The 15,572-nt window shown below is 46.4% G+C and overlaps 1 protein-coding gene across 2 annotated transcripts in view; it reads right to left on the reverse strand.

Annotated features, from left to right (window-relative positions):
- The window catches only part of LOC114589202 (dual specificity testis-specific protein kinase 2-like), a 39,335-nt gene extending 26,907 nt beyond the window's left edge, over positions 1-12,428 (reverse strand). Inside the window, exons 1-3 of one of the 2 annotated variants that reach the window (XM_077922235.1) lie at positions 12,122-12,428; positions 11,964-12,054; positions 1,635-1,834 (exon numbers count right to left, since the gene is read on the reverse strand). In XM_077922235.1, the coding sequence (XP_077778361.1) occupies positions 1,635-1,820 (186 nt within the window). In that variant the 5' untranslated portion in view covers positions 1,821-1,834; positions 11,964-12,054; positions 12,122-12,428. The remainder of the gene's footprint in view (positions 1-1,634; positions 1,835-11,963; positions 12,055-12,121) is intronic. The other variant, XM_077922234.1, reaches the window with a different exon arrangement.
- Positions 12,429-15,572: the final 3,144 nt, after the last annotated feature.

Here is a 15,572-nt window from a genome sequence, read left to right on the forward strand (position 1 = left end):
AAAGGCTTCATAGTGGATCTCTGGGAATCCTTCTTGTTATCTAAAACGGTTTCATTCTACAGTGAAATGTCTCCAGCTTTGCTGGCTGCTGGGATTCTACAGAGCGCCAAGAAAGGAGAGAGAGAGAGAGAGAGAGAGAGAGACAGAGAGAGAGAGAGAGAGAGAAATGCTGCAAGAAAATTGTGCGTGTGTGCGTGTGTGTGTGTGTGTGTGTGTGCAGGGAGGGGGAAGGAGATAGTAACTATCACAACAACAATTTGCAAGATTGGGAGGAACAAGAGAGTCAGGAGGCTGCAGTGAGTAGGTGGGGATGACGGATTGGGAACCAGCTCATGGTTGCCAGTTGCCAGGGGAGGGGGTGCCTGGGATGGAGAGAATGTGCTATGCTTCCAAATCTGCTTGCATCAGGAAGGCTGGCAGGAGACTGGCAATTTTTACAGCTGACCTTCCTTGTCTGAAACACGGCACTGTGCCTTTTCTCAGGAAACCGGGCTCAGCTTCTTTGACCACTATTAAGTTGTGGGTTTAACGCATACAGGCTTGAGTAAAGGTCTAGCACAGGGGTCAGCAAACTTTCAGCAGGGGGCCGGTCCACTGTCCCTCAGACCTTGTGGGGAGCCAGACTATATTTAGAAAAAAAATAATGAATGAATTCCTATGCCACACAAATAACCCAGAGGTGCATTTTAAATAAAAGCACACATTCTACTCGTGTAAAAAACAGCTGATTCCCGGACTGTCCGCAGGCCGGATTGAGAAGGCGATTGGGCCGCATCTGGGCCCCTGGGCCTTAGGTTGCCTACCCCAGTCTAGGAACACAAGAAGCTGTGTTATCCGTGTCAGGCCACCAGACTGTCTTGTTCACTGTGCCCTCCCACCGGCAGCAGCTCTGTGGGTCTTCAGGCAGGGGGTCTCTTTCTCAGCCTTACTGGGAGATGCAGGGAATTAAGCCTGGGACCCCACCACATAGACACCCCGGCACACAAAACAGATGCTGCACACCACCACCACAGTACAGCCTTACCTGCCCTCTCCAGGCTGCAACAGGTTTCTGTTTTAGGTAAAGGTAAAGGTACCCCTGACCATTAGGTCCAGTCGTGACCGACTCTGGGGTTGCAGTGCTCATCTCGCTTTACAGGCCGAGGGAGCCGGCGTTTGTTCACAGACAGTTTTTTCCGGGTCATGTGGCCAGCATGACTAAGCCACTTCTGGCGAACCAGAGCAGCGCATGGAAACGCCATTTACCTTCCCGCCGGAGCGGTACCTATTGATCTACTTGCACTTTGAGGTGCTTTCAAACTGCTAGGTTGGCAGGAGCTGGGACCGAGCAACGGGAGCTCACCCCGTCGTGGGGATTAGAACTGCCGACCTTCTGATCAGCAAGTCCTAGGCTCTGTGGTTTAACCCACAGCGCCACCCGCGTCCCCTGTTTCTGTTTTACAGCAGCACAAAAAAGGCTGCCAGAGTAACACTCTCTCCCTTATTTGACAGGGCAGCTGAACTGAAGAGGCAGCACAGACAGGCAGGCAGGTGCAAAGGGTTGCAAGCGCCCTGCACTCCAGAGGGTGAATCTGCACTAAAAGCTTAAGCCAGTGTCAAAGCATTGCAAAGGCTGCATTTCGCTTCAGTCATACCTTGAACACTTTGGAGAAGAAGCCGCTGCCAATCAATTCCGCCTCAAAGTTCTCCCAGAATTCCAGCTTCCTGACAGCCGTGCGCAACCTCTGCCAGCGGTCGTCCTGACAATAAGCGTCCGGCATCTCCCCATAGTATGGCGTCAGGCTGGAGGGCTCAGGAGAGACCAGCCCCATTTCACACATCTCAGAGACAGGTGCTGCAAAGGGGAGGGAGAAGGAAAGAACAGGTTTCATTGCCGGCTCTGCCAAATGGGTGAAGAAGCCCTGGAAGGCTGGCTGTTGTCGTGCCTGCTTTGCAAGCAGCAGGTCCCTTCCAGGGGACAGAGCTTTTAGCCATCCTCGCCATTTGACTGACAGCTTCCTATGTCCCAAGGTGGGGAATTATGCTGCCCGAGGGCCATATTCCCCCATGAACAAGCTTCTGAGAGGCCATATGCCAGTGACAGGCAGGGTCAGAGCCAAAAGCAGGTGGAGCAATGGATGTGCCTTTCACCTTTCCACAACATGCTACATTCCAGCAAAAGTCAGGAGCTTCTGCACAAGCTTCAAGCATACTTTGCCCTGCACAGGAAACATCTCTTTTCACCATCCAGGAAAGCAAGAAGCATTACCAGAGTGCAAGGATGCATCCCAGCCAGGCTTAAGCACTGGAGGAGAGAACACAGATCAGGGCTAGTGAATGGCCAGATTCTGCCACTGAGACCTCCCCACCCATGCCCAAAGGCCTTCAAACTTCAGGAAAACTACTTCTCCCTTGGTTCATCTACTCCAGAAAGTGGTGCACGTCTGCCAGGAGAGCCCGGCAGGCTGCAAGACTGTTCCAGAACATTCAAGATGGTTCTAGAACATTCTGGAATGTTCTTGTGGGGCCTTCTGGGTTCCCAGGGCCACAGCCAGCACCCTTCGTCCCTGGAACGCTACCTGGGAAGATGAGCAGTGGCAATGGGTCAGCTCTGATGAGGCACCCTCTTCCACCATTACTGATCAGAATGACCCAGGGTGGTGGTGTGAAACATTCTTATTACTAATTACCTGCCCACAGATTGGCAGACACTTATGATAGAGTATTTCCAACTGGCAAAGCTGACGGGAAAAGTCAGGGGAGTTTTAAACCAGAAAACATACGGAGAAAGGAAAATATTTAAGGAATATATAAAATTACATCGCAAAAATGATACCATCTTAGCAGAATTGGAATGATACTTGCGAATAATAGATAAATGATATAAATGTTATAGTGGAATGTATGAAAAAGGATATAAAACAAAACTGCACAATAATACCATGACAACAGAAAAAGTATAACGAGAAAGATTGGAAGTTTTTTGCAAAAAAAAAATATTATAATGTCGTATAAATCTTTGGTCTTTTTTTCTTTTTATCATTTTTTTTGTCTTTGTTTCAAAATTTTCTCTCCCCCCCCTTTCTTTTCTTTTCCCCCTGTATTTAAATCTGAAATACTTACCTTCATTGTATGTTTGTATCATTGTATCTTTGTATTTAAAACCAATAAAGACTTAATTAAAAAACAAAAATACTAATTACCTGCCCTTCATCCTAAGGTCCTGGGACAGGTTGCAATGTTAAAAAACACAATATTGGAAACAGATTTAAGCAGCTTACAACCGCAAGCTGTAAGTTTTAAAAATATGCACCTCAAGCATCTAAGGCCAGGGTACAGAGGCACATCTTCAGCATTTGCCAAAAGCTATGTAATGAAGGTGCCAATCGTGTCTCTGTAGGGAGGGAGTTCCACCACTGGGGCCACCACAGAGAAGGCCTTCTCCTGGGTCACTGCCACTCTGAATCTCTGAGGGTGGACGAACTACCAATCTTAGCACTCAAAGGGTTCTGTAAGGAAGGAGATGGGCTTTCAGATATTTGGGGCCCAAGTCATTTAGGATTTTAAACACTAAGTGAACACCTTTGATTGGGCCCAGAAACAAACTGGCTGCCACTGCAGCTTTTTAAAAACAGGGGTTATATGAAATCTAAATGGAAGCCCACCCAGCAATATGGCAGCTGCATTATGGACCAAGTTGAGTTTCCAAGTTGTCTTCAAGGGCAGTCCCACGGAGAGTGCATTGTAGCAATAGGGAGTGAGAGTTGGTTCTGGGTAGAAACATCCACTCTGAGGAAAATATCACAAGCTAGAGAAAGGAGTCTCTGAGCTTAGTGTGAAGGACAGTGTGTGGTGTCCTGTGAGAGTAATAGGCCAGGAATTAACGGGGAGGCTGAGGTTGAGACAGGAGAAGTAGAAGCTGTAAAGAGACAGTCTACTTAGGTGTCATTCCTGTAAGGAGGGGAGAGATTCTTCTAGTAAGAGAAGACTCCCAAACCAGTGAAACCTTGGGTCTATTACTTGGAGTACCTCAGGAGTAGGGTTGTCAAAGGGGTGTGCAACCGACAGAAAGCACCACCTTGTTAAGAACCAAAGTATTAAGTTAAGAACCAAAGTATTAAGTGTGAAACAACCGAGAAAACCTTGAAGTGAAATAACATTGTAAACTGAAGTATCCTAAGTGTTATCTACTCGTGTCATAAATTTCCTTGTTAAATAAAACCATTATTGTTTATTAGAACAAATCCTGCCTGAGACTCCTAATTATTAAGTTTTACCTCACGCAAGTCCCCCACAAGATAATCTGAGATAGCCTGTGGGAATTTATGAGATTGGCATTCTGTGAGTTGAGTGCACACTCTATTTTTAAGTGAGAGGACAGGCCCAATGGCGCCAGGGGGAAAAGGGCCGTTGCGCCATCGCACCCCCTACCTTGGCATTTGAAATTCTATGGGAAACATCTACTGTATTTCCTCAAGTTCATGGCTTTTCTCAAGATCAGTCTCCTGCTGGCCCAGCCTCCTTCCCTCAAAGAGCCTTTTGTGTAGAAGTGAATTTGCATCATGCCCCTTCCCCAGGCGCTTGAGACAAGCCATTCACACCACTGCGCCCAAGCAGGAACCCCATTCTTATGACAAGCAGAGAGGCGCTTTTGTCTTCTCTTCAGACACAGACGCCCAGGCTCAGGGGACAGGGAGCGTAGAGAAGGAGGGAAACTTGGCTGGAAACAACCAGCTTGATGGCTGGCCTCTGGGAGGAGAGCTGGATAGCTCCGCAGTCTTTCAGAAGAGTCACTAGCTATGAAATGGGGCCTTTGTATTTTCAACCTAAATAGTTTGGATGGATTGGGGGTGGGGGGGGGGTCAGTCTCCAAGGCCATATCATGCAACCTAGCAAGAATTTCCTATTGCATCGCCTACTGGCTGGCTGTTTCTATGTGGTAAACTCTTTAAGAGACCCGGTTCACATCACATATTTGAAGAAGTACAGCACCATTTTAAACAGCCACAGCTTTCCCCACCCCACCCCAAAAAAATTATGGGAGCTATAGTTTGATAGGGATGTTGAGCGATACTGCACTATCCCCCCCCCCCCCTATGAGCTACAATTCCAAAAGTTCCCTGAGGAGACGGATTGTTACACCACTATAGGAACTGTAGCTCTGGGAGGGAAACTGTGGCCTCCGAATGACTCTCAGGGGTATAGGGCTATCTTACCCAGGGGTCAGCAACCATTTTCAGCAGGGGACCTGTCCACTGTCCCTCAGACCATGTGGTGGGCCGGACTATATTTTTTTTGGGGGGTGAACAAATTCCTATGCCCCACAAATAACCCAGAGATGCATTTTAAATAAAAGGACACATTCTACTCATGTAAAAACACACTGATTTCCAGACTGTCCACAGGCCGGATTGAGAAGGCGATTGGGCTAGATCCGGCCCCCTATGCCTTAGGTTGCCTATCCATCAAAAAGACAGATGCAATCGACATCCAGCGATGCAGTGGCACAGAGGGATGCATAATATGTAATGAATACAGAGGCAGTTTGATTAGCAGCAGTCTTTTCCCCCTCTGGGTCCAAATACGCATAAAGAAAAAACTGGCCCTTGGTTTGTTTTCTCTTAGCAAAATTAGCTAAGAGCCTGGAATTTATATTGTTCTGATAGTGGGGGGGGGGGGGTTGACCAGGTAAACTAAAGACTTGGATGCAGAATCAACACCAGAAATTCTCCTAATATATTGGCAAAACGATTTCCCCTAATATAATGCATTTTGCATGTTGCACTTAACCCCCGTAATATGACTTTTGTATACTACCTGATGAACTTGGTTGGAGAACAGCATCGCAAAACTCAGAGACATGTGAGTATTTGGTGGTGGTGGTTTTTCAGCTCTCATGTTGTTTCAGAAAGTGGCAATTAGCCAAGTTCACCTATAAATGTGAATCAAATGACATCCTCTTTCCCCTCACCCAATCCCTTGTTCCAGCTAAGTAATACATATGGCAGGGGGGGGGGGAGAGGGAGGGAAATGAGCACGGATGTGGGAGAGTGAATAGGGAATGAACAAAGGGAAAAGGGAAATAACCTTTCTGTGAACTTTCAAGAAGAGGGCGGTCAGCAGGGGGCTTTTTCAGCAGGGGGCCGGTCCACTGTCCCTCAGACCTTGTGGGGGGCCAGACTATATTTTGAAGCGGGGGGGGGGGATGAACGAATTCCTATGCCCCACAAATAACCCAGAGATGCATTTTAAATAAAAGGACACATTCCACTCATGTAAAAACACGCTGAGTCCCGGACCATCCGTGGGCCGGATTTAGAAGGCGATTGGGCCAGATCCGGCCCCCGGGCCTTAGGTTGCCTACCCATGTTCAAGAATCTCCATGTGCCTCTGAGGGAGAGCTCAGTGGCATAACACCCCTGCTTTGCAGGCAGAAGGTCTCAGGTTCAAATCCTGGCATGTCCAGTGGAAATAACCTCAGGGAGCTGATGGAGGTGGCTTCTCTCTCTCTCTGCCTGAGAGCCTGGAAAGCCACTGCTGGCAGTCAAAGCAGACAACACCCAAACTCTAGCATAAGGCAGCCTCTGCTTCTATAGACTCAGTCCAGATGTTTTTGACTATGACTCCCACCAATCCCTATACCACAGATAGGGCTGTGTTGATGCAAGTTGTAGTCCAAAGCATCTGGAGGGCACCAGAGGTTGGTAAATAAAGCAGTACGGAGAAAGACTGATGAGAATGCAACACTTTTTAGCCTCTCAGCCTTGCTAAAGAAGAAACAGAAGTCGTGTTGAAATGTCTGGGTAAAAAGCGTTAACACAGAAAAAAATTGGAAGCATGTTGGCAAAGACTAATTGATCTTGTGGGGCTGAGTTTGAAGCTTGTGGCCAGGGGGAAAGGCATCAATGCTTTCTCTTCCCCGCCCCCCCCCCCCATGAATGCATTATGGATTCTCCTCCTCCTGAAAGGAGCCAAGGCATGCACATTTTCTAAATTCATAGCTGCCACAGACTTTACATTTTCCTTGTGACAGACTCTGTACAATTATTTATGCAATTATTCTTACAGCTATTTCAATTTCCATATCTGGCACTTCAGTCATAATGCAGTGGTACCTCGGGTTAAGAGCTTAATTCGTTCCGGAGGTTTGTTCTTAACCTGAAACTGTTCTTAACCCGAGGTACCACTGTAAAAGCAAAATCATACCCAATCAAACAAGGTTCAGTAACGCAATCATCAAAATTAATAGAACACAGTGGTACCTCGGGTTAAGAACTTAATTCGTTCTGGAGGTCCGTTCTTAACCTGAGGTACCACTTTAGCTAAAGGGGCCTTCCGCCGTCACCGCACGATTTCTGTTCTTATCCTGAAGCAAAGTTCTTAACCCGAGGTACTATTTCTGGGTTAGTAGAGTCTGTAACCTGAAGCGTCTGTAACTGAAGGTACCACTGTAGTCTTACTCGGTCTGTTCCCATGTATGCTGAGTAGGTACGCACAAACTCGCACCCTGCAAATCACATTCAAAAGGAAAAAACACCTTGTGTAGGACCTAAGAGACCTGCAGAGGAGGATCTGCCTGGGAAAAGTCCATCCACAGCATAAGCTGGGTGCCAACTCCATTAGCACACAGGTCAGCGGGTGAAATTTGAGCTACCACACCTCTTTGCAAAAACAGCCGGTGCGAGACTCATCATTGCACATTGCATCTTTCCTTCATCCCTCCCTGCACTATGAGAAAGCGCGAAGAGCTACCTGAGGGACAGCTTTTCTTTTCTGTTTTTAAGGAAAGAACCAAAATGTTTCCAACGCTTTCTGGAATCAGCACAGGAGGTTGTGTCTGGTTGCTAGGAAACAGTATGTATTCATGACAGGGCTGCTACTGTTGAGTCCTAAGGCAGCAGCCCAGAGATCATATACAGTAGTTCACACTACTGACTGACAGGCAGAGATGTCTAACTACTAATCATCACAATCCAGATCCGTGTGTGTGTATTCACACATATGCCACAATGGGCATGCGGTGCAAATAACATAGCTACAGATAATAACTCACACAAGGAAGCCAAGCCACGTGACCCAGGGGGAGGCAACTTGCCCTCAGTCATGGCTGGGGCTTTGGAGACACCTGGAGGGTGAACCCACTGTCCTGAGCTTTCCACAGTCTGGGCTGGAGAGCCTGGGGTCCTGCTCTGTTAACCCAGCAAAAGGCCAGGATTCACACTGCCAGACAATTTTGAGGGTTGATGCTACACCTCCCTTCTGTAGCAATATGAGGCTCCACATCCCGTTCAAAGTCCTTGAGGTTTCAGTCCGGAGTTTCATTGTTTATTTGTATTTATTTGTTGCATTTAAAGCCCACCTTTTCTCCAAGGAGCTCATGGTTCTCCCCGCCTCATTTAATCCCCACAACCTTGTGAGGTGGGTTAAGCCATGGGTAGGTAAACTAAGGCCCCGGGGCCTGATCCAGCCCAATCACCTTCTAAATCTGGCCTGCAGATGGTCCGGGAATCAGCGTGTTTTTACATGAGTAGAATGCGTGCTTTTATTTAAAATGCATCTCTGGGTTATTTGTGGAGCACAGAAATTCATTCATTCCCCCCCCCCAATATAGTCTGGCCCTCCACAAGGTCTGAGGGACAGAGGACCGGCCCCCTGCTGAAAAAGTTTGCTGACCCCTGGGTTAGGCTGAGAGGCTACCTGGTATGCTCCTTGGCCAAGTGGGGATTCAAATCGTGGTCTCCCACATCCCAGTCCAAAGTTCTAACCACTACAACACACTGGCACCTTAGATTTGGATCCACTCTGGCTACAGCTGCTGGAATTTGTATTCCCAAAACCTCTGGAGGGCACCAGGCTGAAGAAGGCTGCATTAAGAGTAAACTCCCTTCTCATTTCCCAACACAGGGGAGTGGTCAAGTCACAAGGGCATCCATCCATCCCTAGTTGTGATTTACAAGTCAAGCTCTCCTCCAGCTGCCGCAACGAAACTGAACAGGCTGCTGGCAAGCCAGGAGGAAGCTTAGCAGCCAGTGAAAACTGAATCCTGCCCCAGGCCAGAAGCATCTTTGCCAAATGCCCAGCCCCACCTCTGTGACATTTGCCAAAAAAAAAGCAGCAGCAGCAGCAGCAAATATAAGTTGGACTATATTTAGCATTTGCACCAAAAAACAGAAGAAGCCACAAAGAATAAGTCACCTGGTTGCGTTTTATGCAGATTTACCGGAATTCCAAAGCAAGCAAAACCAAGCACAACTGTATTTGTATAGTGTTGTGGATGTGGCATGGCACTCTCTCTGCAAGAAGTGCAAAAGGAGAGTCTCTGCCCCAAGGAGCTTACAATCCATCATTCAACACAGCAGAAGACAACTGAGGCAGGGGAGGGCAGCAGGAGGGGGAAAAGTCATGCCGACTTGTTGCAGTAACACCTAACTAGGGTCTAGCTAACAGTAAGTAGAGGTGGGGTGTTGGCTGGCAACCCTTTCATCTGGCCCAGCTATTCTTGCCCAGCTATTTCACATCCCTGCTTCCATTTGTCAGACTGCTATTACCATTACAAATTACAAGTGTTTATGTAGCCAAAACCATTACAAATCAAGATGCATAAAACGGAACACAGTTAAAATAATGATTAAAACCAGGCATCCTGTTAGATAGGAGTTTGCTGCCCTGAAGAATTTAGCTTATCATCCCCACAAACTTTTCACCTTAAAATTGCTGCTCTAAAGGCAGAATAAGCCACATTTTCAGAGGTATAGGGGGTCCTGTCCCCTAATAAAAAGTTAATTTGATATCAAATCAATCTCCCAATTGGGAGATTTAAATCTTTGAACAAGGCTGTTCTTAATTCCTCATGGATTGGACAAACCAGTAAGTAGTGTGGGAAATCTTCAGGCACACAAACTCCTAAGTGGGCAAACTCTCTCTTCATAAGGGATCAGGGATAGTGTCTTTCAACTGTGAACCGCAGAACTATAAAGGCTTTTCTCCAATTGGCATTTGTGATGCTGGTTACATGGTGAGGGTGAGAATGGGTAGTTTGGCATCCTGAGGGGCACATTTTGACAGACAGCCTCTTACTATTAAGAAGTGTCTCCAAACATTCAAACTATTGCTTCCTGCAACTTAAGGTTGCAAATGCTAACCCTCTGGGACAGAAGTCACTGCTCTACTGACTGTGCACTTTCATGAGCATTAACTGATGAACGGGTGTTAGAAGAATAGAAATATAAGTAGGCTGCAAATGTAAGTATGTGCACTGCATAAAATAAAAAGCATGAAGACATATACTGCTTATCCCATGTTGCATTTTAACTGCACTTTGTATAAATTTTAATGGCTGAGTTTTAACAACCAACTCATTTTTATTTTATTTTATAATGATGTTGCTAAATGTTGTACGCCACCTGGTATCCCAATTTGGGAGAATGGCAGGATTTATATACATTAAGTAATAATAATGTAATAATAATCTGTAACCTCAAGACTTGATTATTGCAAAGTGCTCTCTGTGTGGATACCCTTGAGCTGGTACAAATTGCTGAGGCTGGACTGTTGATTGGGACAGACCACAGCCAGCACATAACTCTGGCGCTGAAAAGCTTGCACAAGATGCCCATGACTAGGCCAAGGTCAAGGTCCTTGCATTAATTTACAACTTCGCCCATGTGAATAAATCTGCAGCATTTGAATAAATTGCAGCAAGACTCTTCACTTGGCTGGGGAAAGTCTAGCTCCATGACAGACCCTGGAAACCTTCTGCCAGTCAGAACAAAGCAATATGAGACTAGATGGGCCAACATCTCTGTTGTGCTTTAAAAAGCAAGCTGTAACACATCAGCGGTTGGGGAACCAAAGGAAAATTTTAAAAAGCAGCTGAAACCCCCAGCAGGGATTTCCCCACAACACTTATAGCAACTTGTTATTTTTTTTTATTTAAAAAATGGGGTGTGGGGTTCAGACTTTGCTTGCCTCAGAACCTCAGCTCCCAAACTTGCAAGCACATGAGAATGATGGTTATGGTTAAATGAAGGCTGAATGTGCTCAAAGGCACAAGGTTGTATCGAAAGCACTGAAGTTAATAGACATGAGTAACTACTACTACTTACATATTTATTTATTTATACCTCACATTTTCACCTGACAGGACTCAAGGCAGCTTACAAATAAAAATAATAATTACTATTTAAAAAATAAATCATTATAAAACAATTAAACAGAATTAAAGTTATATACATATATAACATTTGTTTAAAATATACAAATAATTACAATAAAAACAGCACAGCCCCACCCCATTCATTAAAAGCAGTCAGTTCCCAAAAGCCACTTGGAACAAGGTCTTCACCTGATGGCAGGCAGTCAAACTTAGGTTCAATTCTTTCAGTGGACCTACTCTGAGTAGAATTTCGTTGGCCACAACCGATCACTATTATTACTGCTATTGTTAAAGGCTGCAAACGGCTGGCAAATCCAGTTCTGGAAAAAGGATGAGTTTGAGAAGGGAGTAAAAACCGCACCCAGCCCACCCAGCCCCACCCCTGGGGGTTAGGGAATTACCCCAAGGGCTCTTAACGGAAGTCCCACTACAAGGCTGGGCCATTACCTGCAACTGATGTCGCTTCTGTTATGTGATACCTTCAGAAAACTGAATTTTTGTTTTAAAACCTCGGGACTTTTTCTACCTTAAGAAAACCCTTACGGATAGGAGAGAAAAATCTGTAATGAGGCGGAGAGAGAGAGAAAGCGCGCTGAAACCCATCACTGCTGGGGTCTGCAAAGGCGGATCGGGCAGTTGCGCTGAGCACGCCCAGGAGCCTTCCTTCGTCTCTGCCCTCCCAGCTCGCTGCTAGACAAGCACCGGCGCTCACCCATCGCTCTCTGCCCTTCCTCCCTAAGCCTAGACGATGAGCTTAGGGTAATCCGCGGAGGGAAAGGAAGGCGCTTTACCCGCGCTCGGGGGAAATCGATTTAGGGGATTTCTTCACCTGCTCACCAAACGGGTCTCGGGGCTCAGATGAAACCGCTCTTCTCCTGTCTGTAGCACAAGTCACCGGTGTGGGTCGTCTCTTCCTACGCCTTGGAGGAGAAAGAACTTTACGCGCTGGCCAGAAAGGCTAATGGGCCCGAGGAGCAGCGCACTCACCTGCTGGGGCCCCCGAGGCGCGCTCAGCTTCTGCTGGAAGGCGCCTTGCTGCTGCCGCCTTCTCCTCTTGCCAGCTGAAGTGCTGCCTCTTTCCGGCGAAGCGGAGGCGCGCCGTGCGTAAAGGCACAGCGGGCGCCGGTTTCCGATGAGCTCTCCAAGGCGCGCTCCGCCGCGTTTAGCTCCCGGCAGCCCAAGTCTGGGGGAGAAAGGCGAGGCAGTCGGGTTCAGCGCCGCCCTCTGGACAAACAAGAGCTCGGTGCCATCACTTCACAAGCAGCGGAGAATGGATTGCACCCGACGCGCTCTTTGACGGCCGCGGAGCGCTGCGGGAAAACTTTCAGTGGGTTGCGAAGAATGACGCTTACATGGAGCCTCCAAGTTCAGCGGTATTCTGTCTTCAGTATAAACGTGTCTCATAATTGCATATAAATCATTGTGCATGTGACACCAAAATCGCCATACAAGGGTTTCCGTGTTAGTTTTTAATAGATTACAAGAGATAATTCATTAGACGGTGATTTTTACATGCCTGTTAAACTCGCACATTGGCAACAAAATGCTTAAAATAATAAAGAAACTAAAACACAACCCTACCCGGTTAATCAGCTGGAGCCTGAAATTTCCAAATTTATCCTTGCATGCACTTTTAAAGAAATACTGAAAAATTGCATTGTTGGCTGCCTGTATCCAACAGTGGAAGCCGCTTTTCTGGCATTCAGGTGCGATGACAGGAAAACACCGCCAATGAGATTTCCGTCTGAGGTGTTGAATAATGTTTTTACCTGTAACTGCTTTTAGAATGTTTTTGCTGCAATTCTTTTAGAAGGTTTTCACTTTTTAATATAATCCCCTTGTTTTTGTCTTTGTTTAAAAATAATATTTTAAATGTTGTTTTAAAATAATCTTTTAAAATAATCTTTTAAATGTTGCTAGACTCCTTTGAGAGAAAGGGCAGGATATGAATTCAATAAAATAAAATAATAAATATTAAACACAGAGGAGCCTAGCCAGAACAGAGCCACTGGCAGTCCTAATATCTTCCCTTAACTTCAGGAACAAGGAGTGATGGATACTGTGTTTAATTTCTAACTGCGATCCCTTGCTTGTTTACTCAGAAGTAATCATGTTTGTGCATGGGGCCTACTTCCTAGTAAGCTTGCTGATGATTCCAGGCTACATTAAATGGCTTCTTTGAATCCATAATTTTCTTTACCTAGAAAGGAATGTGGTGGTTTTTACATCATTAACCCACAAAGGTTGTGATTAATCCATGCTGAGGAAAACCGCTAAAAAGCAGCATCCATCTGTCAGACGCATGAACAATTATTAACTTATATTCATTACATTTATGTTCTCCAGTGATGTTTGTGGTGCCCCTCACCCCATTTTATTCACACAGCAGCACTGAAAGGTAGAGTGGGATGGAGGGGCTGGGAGATGGTGATGGGTTGAGCAGAAATTTGAACCCATGTCTTGTTTCTCAGTATTCTCAGTTTCTCAGTATTAAAGACACAACAACAACAATAGTTACCGTATGAATTGCAATGTGCTTTGGAGCATTAAATTCTCCTGCTGTTTTCTCTTGATGGGGGAGCTTGAGGACCCTGAATGTTATCTACGGTACACTGAATAACATTCACTGAATGCACATTGAACTTTCTCTCTCCCAACCTGGAACTGACCTTTTCTTGTGCAACAATCCAATTCTCTGAGATCTCCTGCCCCCAAATTGATTATTAAGACTATTTTTAGCCCTTCAAGTGGAAACTCAACTCTGCAATTACGAGTTGGCTTTCCAGCATGTCGCTGTCCACCTCTTCAAGCTACTTCAGTGCATGAAGTGGGGGGAAATAATTAACTTTAAGGCTGTTTGATAGAGATCAAGTTCAGTCCTTTGCCAGAGGTTGCTTGGAGGACATTTGATCTTGACATGGCTGTGTGCATTAATGCTTGTTTAGGGCACCAGCCTCCATATTCCAGAACAATCTGCCTCTGAATACCATAGGCTACAGAGCAACAAGGAGAGAAAGTTCTTATCCTCATATCTTCCTAGCTGAGGATGGAACCTGCATGTCCAAAGACAGTCTATCTCTGAACATCAGTTGGTAAGGCAGGCATGGCTAACCTGTGGCTCTTCAGCGATCATTAGACTCCAGCTGCTGTCAGCCCCAACAAGCATGGCCAGTGGGCAGAGATGGTGGAAGTTGGTGTCCAGCAACATCTGAAAGGCCCCAGGCCATTCACCTCTGGTATATATGACTGCTTCCCAGAGAGCAGCCTTCGCTTACCAGATGCCCTCTAGATATTTAGTACTAGAACTCCCACCAGCCCTACCCAGCATGGCTGTATGAAGCAAGGCCTTACGGGAGTTGTAGCCCAAAACAGACCAGGTGGGCAAATACAGTGTTTCCAGGGTATCCCACTACAGTATAAACATAGCTGTCAAGCATCCCTTATTTGGCGGGACAGTCCCTTATCCCAGCGCCATGTCCCAATGCTGTCCCTTATTGATGATGTCCCTTAAATAAGCTACTGAAGGTAATGGGGCCCTTTCTATGTCTAGCTGTGCTTTGTCAACAACAAATTGTTGCAGTTTTTTGTGTTGAATATATGCTATATGGTAATTTATGGACCTAATAGGTATCTAAAGCCATTTGCACGTAACAAAATATGTATTTTATCAAAGTAATTGTTGATCCCTTATTTTGGCTGCTGATCCCTTATTTTTGAGGCTGATCCCTTATTTTTGAGGCTGTAAGTTGACAGCTATGACTATAAAACATCCCGTCTCTCTCATTACATGTTGAAGAGACAACACCATTTTGAATTTCAGTTTGAAACTTGCCTCTCCAGCAGTTTGAGGCAGCTGCATGAAAAAGGAGCCCACAGCTGAGGGCTGTCATATTCTCCCTGGCTGTGTGGCCTGTCATCCTAAATACATGCATTTTTTGTTCCACTGAGGCTTACGAGAGAAGCAAAGGCAGTCAGACAGAGGCTCTCCCAGGAAGCCCATGTCAGGGACTGTTAAGTCCGGTCTGGTTGAGCAGCAGTCAGGGGTGGGGAAGGGAGACAAGACTGTGGGCAGCTGCCCATGGGCCCTGCTGTCTGGTGCCCCCTCACAGCTATAGAGGGAAAGACTGTCTCAGTGAGGAGCTAAAGGCACTGTGAGCCTTCAGGGCTTGCCAGCGTGGTGTCTGAGAGTGCAATGGAACCTTTGGAGACGTCATCTGCTGCCTGTGCAAGCCCCTGAGCACCCCTAACTCATTGCTTCTTTCATTATGAGGTGATGAAGGTGATTACTTCCTAAAGGTAAAGGTAAAGGGACCCCAGGTCCAGTCGTGGACGACTCTGGGGTTGCGGCGCTTATCTCGCCTTATTGGCCAAGGAATTCGGTGTACAGCTTCTGGGTCATGTGGCCAGCATGACTAAGCCGCTTCTGACAAACCAGAGC

The sequence above is a fragment of the Podarcis muralis genome, chromosome Z (genome assembly GCF_964188315.1).
Source record: "Podarcis muralis chromosome Z, rPodMur119.hap1.1, whole genome shotgun sequence".
NCBI classification, from domain to species: Eukaryota; Metazoa; Chordata; class Lepidosauria; order Squamata; family Lacertidae; genus Podarcis; species Podarcis muralis.